At 55.3% G+C, this 12,268-nt stretch overlaps 6 protein-coding genes across 6 annotated transcripts; 4 read left to right on the top strand and 2 right to left on the bottom strand.

Annotated features, from left to right (window-relative positions):
• Positions 1-132: 132 nt before the first annotated feature.
• GMORB2_6642 (uncharacterized protein) lies at positions 133-1,779 on the top strand (the record flags this gene model as incomplete). The annotated part of the gene is made up of 1 exon (XM_035468612.1): positions 133-1,779. One exon carries the CDS (start codon positions 133-135, stop codon positions 1,777-1,779), a length of 1,647 nt encoding a protein of 548 aa, XP_035321746.1.
• A 166-nt stretch (positions 1,780-1,945) lies between these two features.
• On the bottom strand, positions 1,946-3,089 carry GMORB2_6641 (Nucleoside-diphosphate-sugar epimerase; the record flags this gene model as incomplete). Its single annotated transcript, XM_035468611.1, has 3 exons — positions 1,946-2,710; positions 2,784-3,030; positions 3,079-3,089. The coding sequence occupies 3 exons, from the start codon at positions 3,087-3,089 to the stop codon at positions 1,946-1,948; spliced, it is 1,023 nt and encodes a 340-aa protein (XP_035321745.1).
• Positions 3,090-3,558: 469 nt separating this feature from the next.
• Positions 3,559-4,416, top strand: GMORB2_6640 (elongation factor 1-gamma; the record flags this gene model as incomplete). Its single annotated transcript, XM_035468610.1, has 2 exons — positions 3,559-4,176; positions 4,258-4,416. The coding sequence occupies 2 exons, from the start codon at positions 3,559-3,561 to the stop codon at positions 4,414-4,416; spliced, it is 777 nt and encodes a 258-aa protein (XP_035321744.1).
• A 364-nt stretch (positions 4,417-4,780) lies between these two features.
• On the bottom strand, positions 4,781-6,864 carry GMORB2_6639 (early growth response protein 1 (egr-1); the record flags this gene model as incomplete). The annotated part of the gene is made up of 4 exons (XM_035468609.1): positions 4,781-5,957; positions 6,047-6,333; positions 6,419-6,622; positions 6,730-6,864. The coding sequence occupies 4 exons, from the start codon at positions 6,862-6,864 to the stop codon at positions 4,781-4,783; spliced, it is 1,803 nt and encodes a 600-aa protein (XP_035321743.1).
• A 919-nt stretch (positions 6,865-7,783) lies between these two features.
• Positions 7,784-9,103, top strand: GMORB2_6638 (Isopenicillin N synthase; the record flags this gene model as incomplete). Its single annotated transcript, XM_035468608.1, has 2 exons — positions 7,784-8,103; positions 8,203-9,103. 2 exons carry the CDS (start codon positions 7,784-7,786, stop codon positions 9,101-9,103), a joined length of 1,221 nt encoding a protein of 406 aa, XP_035321742.1.
• Positions 9,104-10,357: 1,254 nt separating this feature from the next.
• On the top strand, positions 10,358-12,165 carry GMORB2_6637 (MFS transporter, ACS family, pantothenate transporter; the record flags this gene model as incomplete). Its single annotated transcript, XM_035468607.1, has 5 exons — positions 10,358-10,476; positions 10,597-10,716; positions 10,795-11,140; positions 11,226-11,897; positions 11,980-12,165. The coding sequence occupies 5 exons, from the start codon at positions 10,358-10,360 to the stop codon at positions 12,163-12,165; spliced, it is 1,443 nt and encodes a 480-aa protein (XP_035321741.1).
• Positions 12,166-12,268: the final 103 nt, after the last annotated feature.

The raw sequence follows: 12,268 nt of genomic DNA, 5'->3' as shown, positions 1-12,268 counted from the left end.
GGTGTCTTCGCTCTCTCAGCTCTCTCAGCTCTCCCAGTCCTTCCCGTGTTGAAAACCAACCAAGACGCCGCAACAGCTGGCCTCGCCAATTGAGCTACCGAGATCTCATCCCTACACCTGGAAACCGCCAGCATGATGGAGGAAAAGAAGAATAGCACACACGATGTCGACGGGGCTTCGACATACGTCCCGGGGGAGGCCGAACTCTTCACCGTGCCACGGACGGGGGGGACGGTCCGCGGCATCAAGAGCAGACACGCGCAGATGATTGCCATCGGCGGCACCATCGGCACCGGCCTCTTCGTCGGCTCCGGCCAGGCCCTGGCGGCTGCAGGTCCGGCCTTCCTCCTGACGGCCTACATCCTGATGAGCGGCGTCGTGTACGGCGTCGTCACCGCCCTCATGGAGGTCAGCACTTTCTTCCCCGTCACCGGCGCCTCGACGGCGTACTTCGCCTCGCGGTACGTGTCGCGGTCCCTGGGGTTCGCCATGGGCTGGCTGTACTTCTACAGCTTCGGCATCCTCGTCGCCTACGAGATCACGGCGGCCGCCATCGTCATCGACTACTGGCCCAACGACGTGCACGTCGCCGTGTGGCTGACCATCATGATCGTCGTCATAGTCGCCCTCAACTTCGGACCCGTCAGGATCTATGCCGAGACGGAATTCTGGTTCGCCTCGGCAAAGGTCATCATGATCATCGGCCTGTTGATCCTGTCGTTTATCCTGTTCTGGGGCGGCGGGCCGTCGCGCGACAGGCTCGGTTTCCGCTACTGGGAGGATGGCAGGGCGGCCAAGGCCTATATCGGGTCCGGCGCCGGCGGCCGCTTCACCGCCTTTCTCTGGTCGTGGTCCTACTCTGCCTTCTCCTTCTTCTTCGGTCCCGAGCTCATCGTCTTCACATCGGGCGAGATGGAGAACCCGAGGAAGAACCTCCCGATCGCCTCGCGCCGGTTCGCCTACCGACTCTTCGTCTTCTATATACTCGGCGCCCTTGCCATCGGCGTCATCTGCTCCTCAGATGACTCTCGTCTGGTCTCCTCGTCGGGGAACGTCAACGCTTCACCCTGGGTCATCGCCATCAAGAACGCCAGCATCCCTTCCCTCGACAGCATCATAAACGCTGGCGTCCTCCTCTCGGCGTGGTCGTCTGGAAATGCCTTCTTGTACATGTCTGCGCGATCGCTGTACTCTCTGGCCGTGGCTGGGGATGCGCCCAGTATATTTGCTAGGTGCAACCGATACGGTCTGCCCGTGTACGCCGTCTGTGCGAGCAGCCTCTTCCCGCTCCTGGCATATATCAACTGCTCTTCCAGCGGAGGCTCCGTCTTCAATTGGTTCGTCAACCTGACAAACACGGCCGGCTTTACGTCCTGGATCTGCTGCATCGTCGTCTTCTTCCGCTTTAGAAAGGCTTGTGACGTGCAGGGTGTTTCGTCGCCGTACCGCTCCAGGATCCAGCCTTACGCCGGCTGGATCTCACTCTTCTTCGTCACCATCTTACTCCTTGCCAATGGATTCACCGTCTTCTTCCCCGGGAGATTCGATGCTGCCGACTTCTTGACCTCTTATATCGGCATCGTCGCGTTCCTGGTCTTGTACGTTGGCCGCAGGATTTCCCTGTGGGATGAGCCGTGGGCGTACGCCCCTTCTGATGTCGATCTTCATACTGGCCTCGCAGAAGTCGAGGCCGATGCTCTGCGCTGGGAGGAGGCGGAAAGTTCTCGGGAACTGGGCAGCAACAAGTGGTGGGAGAAAATTTCCATTCTCTGGAAGTGAGCGATGGGAAAGCTACATGTATGTGGATAGTATTACTTTAAGAATCCAGGGCTACCCAAGTTGGCTGTTCTCCCGACTTGCATGAACCATGTCCATTCATCCATCATCTTCCTGGTGTACGACTGTTCTCTCTCGTCGGTTCTCTCTCATGTCTGCTTTCGTGCTCTCACTTGGAGAGGAACTTCTCAAACTGTCTAGAAAAATCCAAAACCGTTTGGCGGAATGGTATGTGACTTCCAATCGGCATGTCCCGGTCAATCGGCTCATGATCAACCTCGACATGAGGCTTGACGCCTTGCTCTCCCGTAGCGATCTTCCCTCTTAGCTGGGGGTACTCTTGCTGCAGATACTCTGACGCCATCTGATAAGTGAACGGTTCTTTCGACACGGGGATGTACCGTCTCCCTCCTGCCGCCGGCGTTTTCAGAGCCTGGACATGGATTTCGGCCAAGTCTCGGACATCTATCCAGAAGTTGAATCGACAGGGAGGTAGTTCATCAGTCGCAACTGATGATAGGACCTTCCATAGCATCTTGTTGGACTCATTGAGATCTGTCACAGAGCTCGGCGGGGTCGCCAACGGGCCAAACACCATGGAAGGGCACAGTGTTACGAGGTCAAAGGAGGGCGATTCGGTTTCCATAAACTTCCATGCTTCCTGCTCTGCAAACGTCTTTGAGCCGCGGTATGCATCTTGGGGCGTGGTGCCTGGGGCTGTCGCCTCTTTGTACGTGATCGGGTTCCAGTCGGCGGCGCTGTACCTCCAAGGCTGTCCCTCTGGTCGGCCCATGTCGAGGATGGCACCGAAGGAGGATGTCATGACGATGCGCCGCACCTTGGATCCCAGGCTTGCCTTCAGAATAGACCGCACGCCCTTGATTGCGGGAATGATGAGGCCTTCCTCATTATCGTCGCAGCTGTAGTTGAGAGGCTGTGCATGACATCAGGTGTGAGCATTATTGAGCCCATCAAGTTGGAAACGATCACTCGACAGGTCGACGTACGCTGGCCACATGAATGACGGATGACACACCATCAACGGCCGCGTCGAAAGCGCCGGCATCTGTAAGATCTCTGACGAAAGCAAAGTCGATCTGGCTGCTACGACCGGGTCTGCTGGCCAAGAATGCGTTGGCCTTGGCTTGCGACCGAATGGCCATGCGCACCCTGCAGCCCCTGTTCAAGAGGTTGTCGACTACATGGGACCCTATGAGGCCTGTACCACCGGTAACCAGGACGTAGTCGCTGGGTCTTGATTAGACTCGTTCGTATGGTTCTGGGTGTGATGAGGAGGCTTACGAGTTCTCCATGGTTAGTTTAGCAAGTCGTGAATGCGGTGATGGTCCTCAATGGTAAACACTCTTTCGGATTTCTCGGGAAAGGTTGATTGAGACTTGGTACGTAGTCGATAGTCAACGTTACCGATTGAAGCAGAGCGGGATGTCTGGAGGTGCCATTGGCAAGAGACACATGGGGGAGGGACATGATGCCGTTGATAGGTAGAGATGTGTGAGGAGCTCCTCATGTTATCGGCGGTGCTCCACGTACACATATGCGGGCTCGGCGTTGCCTGATATGTCGACCATGACATGCATTCAGCCAATGACCGTCGACCAGGATATATCACCTTTGCTTCCATAACTTGGGTCCGAAAGTATCGCTCTTCTTTACTTCCTAGGACTCACACATACCATTGCCCTTCCAGTCTCACTGTCCTCATCCGTTTCGTCTGTCGGCTTGAAACAACTAGACTGTTCTTCTTCATCACCACTACGGAAAATGTCTGCCGGGAAGCTTTACACGTACCCCAAAGCCCCTCGGTCTACCATGGTGGTCTTCGTGGCCAAGTACAACAAGCTCGATGTGGAAATCTGCAACGTCTTCCCCATCAAGGTGTACCCGGAGAAGGGAGGAGTAGGCGAGGAGTACCTGTCCAAGTTCCATACGGGCAAGGTGCCCGCCTTTGAGACCTCGGACGGTTTCTGCGTTTATGAGAGCAACGCTGTTGCCTGGTATCGTGAGTGCATACGTACCTGTCCAGCTTTGAACTCGAGCACTGCGCGGAAACTATGTCTGACTTCGTGGTTCCGGCATCAAGTGGCTAAGCAGGACCCCAACACCAAGCTGTGTGGTTCCAACATTCGGGAGGAGACCACTGTCTTGCGTTGGGCTTCCTTCACCAACTATGAGCTACTACCTCCGATCATGGCTTGGATACAGCCTGTCATCGGCAGGGCTCCTTCAAGCCCTGAGATCCTAGCCAGGGCAGAAGAGAGCTGCGAACTCACTGTCCGTGCCATCGAGAAGGAAATAAAGGACAAGGAGTTTCTTGTGGGTGGCACCCTCACCCTCGCTGACCTGTTTGTTGTTTCCGGTCTGGCGAGAGGCTATCAATATGTGAGTTATATATCACCACGTCGAAGCTTGCTCGAATCCTGATACCTCAGCTCTGCGTACTAACCGTAGAATAACAAACAGGTGTTTACAAAGTCTTGGGCGGAGAAGCACCCGATTGTGCACGAGTACTACATGCGTATCCGTAATGACAAGGACGGCATCTTTGATAGCATTCTCGGACCGTGTGCCATTCGGGATGAGCCCGGAGGCACATACCCTGACTACGATGGCCTTAACTGATGGGTATCATGTAGATAGAATTCAGTTCTATCACTGGCATGGTCAGAGTTGAACTTCGAGTACATAGTAATAATCATACAGTAAGCTCAACGTTTGGCACATATACATACACATACTTTCTCGAGCGTTCATTCAGCATATTTCATAGTCAAGAGACCAAAATATATACCGACCATTATTTTCATCTACTGTAGGGAAAACTGGTTCTTTATATATATATATATATCACCATAGGCATTCAGTACGCAGGTTGAAGGTATGTCCAATCTTCAGCTAACAAACAGGCAAAGAAATAGTTTTTTTTTCTATCTGTTCATCTTGAGATAATACATAGAATGGAAGAGGCTTAGACCCGATGTTCTAGTTAATCCTCCCCGTGAAATGTCTCAGTGAAGACTGCAGCGATCCAAGTTGCTAGGGGCCAGTGATTCCTGCGTGTAAGTGCATCTTCTATGCGCTCGAGATAGTGTCTCTCTGAGTCCTTCAACATCTCAGAACTCCTGGGGGAACTTTCCGAGAGCCGCTCATCACCTGTTACATCCTCCAACCTCCCGTCATTTTCGGGGTCCAGAGCCGTCAGTATGTCATACATCATGGAGCGACCGAATGCCGTGTAGACGCTGGGCAGGATGGTGCTCCTCTGGCCTCTCAGACTGTCCTGGATACCTATGGTGATGAGGCGCACTATTCGCCATCCCATGAGGCATGACTTGAACGCGATGACGGTTGTGAAGGGGTCCTCAGAGCCTGTGCACTCAGGCCCGACTGATGCTCCCAGGGCCGGCCTCGTGAGCAGATCGAGTATCCGGGCGAGATGAGTGGCCACGCGCACCACGTCACGATCTTCGTAGACATCCCGGTATTTCTTCGCCCTTGGTCTGCCCAACTCCCACGCCGTCGATATCGCAGTCGGGAGACTGTACTCGACTATTCCGCTCGTGAGCAGGCCGTCCTGATGGGTGAGGCAGAGCGCCGTGTAGTGCCAGGCAACCCACACGTGGTTCCACAGGGAATTATCAGGAGACTGAGGGTCTCCGATGGCCTTCTGCGAGCATACGCGGGGCATGAGATCGGCCAGGGCCTCGAGGGCCTGCATGACCTGGGCGCGATCGGATTCTGAGATGATGGACAGCGCGTGGTTGGGATCGTCGGCCCGGATGTTCCTATAGAGAAAGGTGCTTCCGAGAGTCAGGTCGCGAACCATCATCTGGAGTTGGACGATGAGCATCAAGCTTGCAAACGACGAGTGCCAGAGCAGGCCGAGGGGTGGCGCCTGCGGCCTTGGGTTCATCAGATGCATAAGGCTGCTATAGAGATCACCGTGTGGCGGTCTTGGCTCCCCGTTTGCGTCGTCGTCATCCTCTTCATTAAAGGACCCATCCTGGTCGATAGCCAGCATCTTCCAAGCTTCGGCAGTGGGTGCCGACCAGACATCGTCACGGCAGGGGAGATCAAACTTGACTTCCAAGGCTGCAAGGTGCGGACGCAGATTGAAGCACATGGACAGTTGCGAGTCCAGATAATAAAGAGAGTACATGACTCTGAATGATACGAAAAGGTGCAGTGTCTTGTCAGCTAGCCGGTGTTTCCGCCAACATCTGTCTTCCGGTACTGAAGGGTGCACACGTACCGTTTCCTAGACTCGCTTCGGATAGCCAGATGCCAGTCTCGGCCTAGCGAGGATCCATGGGCGGCGGTACTGTCAGCTGGCGAGCTCAAGCCTTGGCCTGCTGTTCCGGACATGACACCATCCTGTAAGAGCTGATACTGCCGAGCTACGTCGACAAGCTTGCGGTGTATCTCGAGTGCAGTGTTGAAGAGGCTGTCCTCGCAGCTGTATATGGCGAAGTACTCAAAAAGCAAATACGCCTGCAGTACCCACGTCTCTTGGATGCCTACGCGCGGATGATTGTTTACCTGAGATCGTGGGTGCAAACGCATCGACAGTCAGCAAGTGTCGAAAATCTCACGGGTCATGTCCGGAGAGGAAGGGGATCAGCACATAGATATCAAGGGACTTCAACCCGGACTCGAGAAGGGCGCGGCTAATGTCGCAGTAGTCCTCTCCAGAGGTGTATACGGCGCCGACACAAGCGACAGCCTGGAGAAGCGGCTGCTGTGCCGTCGCCGCGATAAAAGTCGGTTGATGAATAACCGGGAAGACTTTCTGGAACTTTTCGAAATATGCCGATAGAAACTGCGGCAGCTTGAAAACCCACGAAATATTGTGAACAGAGAATATATCTTCCGAGTCTGTCGTCACAGCAGACCTCGGTCGCATGTTTACATCGCCATCGGACGAGTTGAAGTTACTGCTGGGAGGTAGACGGGGGCCAAGAGAGACGGGAATCGACGGTCCCAGAAGTGTTGGATCGGATGCGAGCCGTTGCGACGACGCTGCATTGTCCGACCCCGGATAGCTCTCCGTTGGATGGCATTTCCGAACATGGCGTTTTCTCAGGTCACTATGAGCCGGAAATCAGGAATAAGCCCACGTCCGTGCACAACTCCATCACAGCAAGGGTCCGCCGGGGGCATCGCACAAACCTTCGAGTAAAGCTCACGTTGCACTGCGGGCAAGGAAACGGTCTCGTATTGGATTGGCGATGCACTGGAGTTTGTATGATGGCACTTTGATGTCAGCCATCCACACATACGTGTATGGTGAGTTTCGAGGAATGTCATCTTCTCCAACCTGAGGACGTATGCCTAGTGAGGTTTTCCTGGAGTCAATCGTCAGCGAAGGTTCAATATTTGTCGTGAACTGTGGGCTTCAATCTTTACTTGTCTCGTGAAACGCGATGTGCAAGCAGGGCATGCGAATGGCTTCGCGGCTTCGTCGATCTGTGAGACTTCCATGGTTGGCCTCTACCTGGCTCTCAAACGGGTGAGTAAAGAACCGAGTGCGGAGCAGGTGAAGGGGGAAGAGGAGCACCTTTGAGTCCCTCAATTCTTGATAACGATGAACCGTCAATCGAGGCTCCGCGAGTGGCGCGCCGCCATGGGTGAGGAGCGTGTGCACATGCAGCATCCCAGATAACAAGCAGTCTCCACCCCCCCCCCCCCCCCCTCCCTCCCCAACACAACACACTACACCCAGAATATCCTGGCCAATGTAAGCGTGGGGCGCATGCTTGTTGTTTTTGTTGTTGTTGTTGTTGTTGCTCAAGCTAGGCGACGAGGTGGGTGATGTGTGTGTGCGTGATGACCTTGGGGGTTATAGTCGATTCCTGCCCGACGTCCTTTTCACTTGGGGATATATAACAATGCTCGGTTGATCAGATAAGAATCAGAGCCATTCATTCTCTGAATGCCCAATTCAATGTAAACTCCAGTCACTTGAACACACCACCGCAAGCAACCGATCATGTCTCTGCCGCCTTATACGCCCGCCGCTCCAAGCAAAGAGCCATGTAAGTTGGACGAATGCTATTGGGAACCCGGATGTGCGTCGAGACTGACATGTGACTATGCACGCTCAGTGGATTATGTCCAGCTCGTAAATCTGGATCTGTCCAAGTACGAAACCCCAGAGGGCCGCAAAGGGCTGGCCGCACAACTGTACGAAGCTGCCACCGGCTATGGTTTCCTGACGCTCACCAACCATGGCATCTCCGACGAGGTCTACCAGCGTCAGATGCAGATTTCGAATGCAGTCATGACTCTCCCTCCGGAGGAGAAGAAGCCGTATGAGGGCACGTCCATCTTGTTCAGAGTACACACCGTTCGCAGTCCCTTGGACTGCCTACAAACCGGCCACATACAGCTAACGCATATATGTCTAAGATTCGCAGTCACCCCCCAGGAGGACGCGCGAGGACTCTACGTCGGGTTCAAGCCATCCGGCCCCCTCGGCCACAAGGGCGGTTTCCCCAAGCAGCTCGACCACTACAACATCCTCGTGCACGACCCGAAGCAGCGTCCTCACCCGGAGATCATACGCCCGTACCTGGAGGAGACGCACGAGGTGATGCACTTCATCAGGAACAATATCCTGAAGAAGCTCCTCGCGCTCATGGCCATGGTCCTGGAGGTTCCCGAGTCGGACATCCAGGCCACCCATGCCCTGGGTGGCTCCAAGACCGAGTACATCCGCTACATGGTGTGCGAGCCGCGTCCCAGGGAGGAGAGCGAGAAGTACCGCGACATCTTCCTGTCCGGCCATACCGACTGGGGGTCCTGGACCTTCCTCTTCTCCCAGCCCATCGCCGCGCTCCAGGTCCTCGACCACCACGACGGCAAGTACCGCTGGGTCCGGCACCAGCCCAACGGCCTGGTCATCAACTTTGGCGAGGCCCTGGAGCGCCTCACCGGCGGCCTGTTCAAGGCCACCATCCACCGCGTTGTCCAGCCGCCCGTGGACCAGCGCCACCTCCGCCGCATCGGAGTCATCTACTTTGCCCGTCCGGCTGACGACTGCGAGCTGAAGCCTCTGGAGAGCTCCCCACTCCTGCGCCGCCTAGGGCGCGACAAGCCCATAGACGACCGCATCTTCTGCATGGCCGACTACCTGGATGCCCGCAAGCATGGCTGGAAGCGCTACGAGTACGACATCGATCGCCCCGCCGACCCTGTCAAGCATGCCGACTTCTTCGCTGGGGAGTACACGGACCCTGCCGGTCACAAGAGTCTCGGAAAGTTTGATGACAAGCCCCGCGAGGTTTACGTTCCAACTCTCAAGGCCTAGTTCATCCTTGGTCTGCCTTGGCATGAACGGTATTCACTCTAGTCATCTCATATATAGTCTATAGTTCAATATCGGGATTGTTTCTCCGTCGGTGCTAAAGCTGTCATATCTCACCCTTTCCCTGTTTCTTATGAAGTTGAGAAGAGTATCGATGCAGCTTAGCTACGAGCTGACTTCCAATACTCCCCCTGTGCGGTATCGTTCGTCAACGCTCAACAACCGTACTTGTTCCGATGATTCTGGACTCATCTCTGCATCTATAAAGCATGCAGTCCACTATTTTCCTTTTCTTATGCTAATAGTCCCCCAGCATCTGGAACTCCTGGCTTTCACTGTTTCCCCCCAACTTGGCATGTCCATGCCGAGATAAGCCAACTCCCTGAGCGGGGAGACCACATATCTGCTCACCCGTATTTCCCTCAACCCAGTAATCTAGTAACACGTTGTAAGATGACTTTTCAAACTGACGGGCTCGTCGGCTGGGTGCACGCGCACACGTAGATATCCGAAGGAGCTTTATTGGGTAGCCATTGTGGGGGGGGGGGGGGGGGGGTGTTCCAAGCCACCTCTTCCACGAATAGACAGGTATCAAGTAGAAGGGGTGTATCATTACATGCATCGAGTCTAATTTAACCCGAGGGGACGAAGAGAGAAGGGGGATGAGGAGCTCCCGCCATGCTATCAAGTTGCCGTGGCCAATCAGTGAGATCCCAATTCCCCCGGTGGTATGGGGTCTAGGGTCGATCGATCCGCTCTCCAGTCAGCTTCGAGATAGTAATCAGGTAGCCATTGATTCGGGACCCAAGAACCCTAGATAGTATCCCAGGCTTGGAGGTGCCGTATAAGTGAATATCGACAAGACAACGGTGTCAGGAAGAAAGCATGTCCCGCGGCCTATTCCCGGTGCGGGGCGCCGCCCACGGTCAGGATGTAAGTGTGGGCGTAGCTATCTCTTGGCTGAATGTGTGTGTTGCGTGTATGTTCGCTCGCAGATAAGGAAACACGAGATATCAGACCGAGTGTTGCTCGTCCAACTAGGATCAAGGAGAGGTTACGGCTACAGCATCGCTAAGTCGATTACACAAATATTGCGGTTAGCCCGTAGCCAGGAACGAATACAGAAAAACTAATATCAACCTTCTTGATCGAAAGACTCTGTGTATCAGCAGGAATCGTTCGCATTGAATATCATCTTTCATCTTTCTTTACTTACACGCATCCAACAAGAAGTGATCAGTTGCATAACTCGACAAGATGGAAGCGCTTGCTCAGCTTCGTGAGCACTTCAAGCCACGAGGCTCCAGACTCGAGCAGAAGCTTGTCTTGAAACTCGACTTCTTTATCCTGACGTTCTGCTGTCTTGCCTACTTTACGTGAGTTTCCGCTGCTACGGCCGACACTGAACGTTTCCAATTGCAATTGGCAAGAAGAAGCGAAGAAAAGAAAACACCATGTTCAATCTTTAAGCCATATATCATGCTGATATGATACAGGAACTACCTCGATCGAGCCAGCATCAGCCAGGCTTATGTATCCGGCATGCGAGATGATTTGGGCTTCGAGGGAGCGCAACTCACCCTAGTCACGACACTGTACGCCGTGGGATACCTGATGTAAGTCGGCGCCCTCCTCTACGGCCTCGATATGCACATCTTCTAACTATCTCTCCCCCTCTCTCTTCCTATCTCCAGTGGAATCGTCCCCAACAACCTGATGCTCACGTACTTCAAACCGCGTCGCTTCTTCCCCACCATGATCACCATCTGGGCGGGACTCACAATGGTCAACGCCGCCGCCCGCAGCCCGAAGGACCTGATGGCGATCCGCTTCTTCCAAGGCTACTTCGAGTCCTGCATCTTCGCAGGGACGCAGTACATCCTGGGATCGTGGTATACCAAACGAGAGCTCGGTCAGCGGACCGGCATCTTCACCGCCAGCGGTCTCGCCGGCGGCATGTTCGGCGGATTCCTCCAAGCCGGCATCTACAAGTCCATGGATGGCCTTCACGGGCTCCCAGGATGGAGATGGCTATTCATCGTAAGCACCGTCAATCTCACCGTCTCGCCTCGGCTACAGGTCCTCGACGTCCCGCTGACACGTCGCTCCTCGATGGTACGAAAAGATCTCCGGCCTGATCACCCTCCCCGTAGCCGCATACGGCTTCTTCTTCTTCCCCGACACCCCGCACACCACCACGGCCTTCTACCTGACCGAGGAGCAGAAGCGGCTAGCTCGCGAGCGCGTCCCCCCCGGCGTAGACTCCGAGCCCATCCTGAGCCTGGCCTTTCTCAGGCGCCTGGGAGGGTCCTGGTTCCTCTACGCCTTCTGCTTCCTCTGGATCCTGGGAAACTGCTCCGAGTCCCTGGGCAACCAGTCCCTGCTGAACCTGTACATGCAGGGCCACCCGGAGCGCGGCTACTCCGTCGTCCAGATGAACAACTGGCCCACGGGCGTGCAGGCCGTCGGCGTCGTCAGCACGCTCGTCTGGGCCGTCGCCACCGACGTCTGGGGCGGCAGGTGGATCTCCGGGTACTACGTGGCCGCCACCTGCATCGGCGCTGCCGTCATGGTCCTCGTGCCCTCGGCCCCGGCCGCCAAGTTCGCCGCCTACTACTGGTCCGGCTCCGTCTACTGCATCCAGTGCACCTTCTTCGCCTGGGCAAACGAGTCCATGCGCTCCCAGCCCCCCGCTCTCAGGTCCTGCGTCATCGCCTGCATGAACGCTGCCGGCAACTGCTTCCAGGCCTGGTGGCCTCTCATCTTCTACCGCGCCGACGACGCTCCAGAGTTCAGGGTATGTACGGCAGTAACGCTAACTCTGATGCGTGCGCAGCAGACGCACAATCGAGATGTATTTGCTGACGGACCGTCAATAGAGGGGAATGTATGCCCTGATTGCCATCGGCGCAACAATGGCAGTCTGGACAACGGCGCTTGTCTGGAACGACCGGCGCATGCAGAAGGAGACGGGGATCATTGACGCCGTCGCTGATGATCATGACGCCCGCGAAGGCCACGGTACCGACAGCATCTCCAAGGTCGACGATCCCAGCAAGGTCTGATGGCTGAGCGGTTTCGAGGCCTTTACAACTCCTAGCCGCTGTGTCTGTGTGTTTGTGCGATGTTGTAGTTCTTTGCTGTGTCTTTCATATTTTATCCATCTTC

This window comes from Geosmithia morbida (genome assembly GCF_012550715.1).
Source record: "Geosmithia morbida isolate 1262 chromosome Unknown scaffold_6, whole genome shotgun sequence".
NCBI lineage: Eukaryota > Fungi > Ascomycota > Sordariomycetes > Hypocreales > Bionectriaceae > Geosmithia > Geosmithia morbida.
This window is presented reverse-complemented; position numbering and strand designations above follow the sequence as displayed.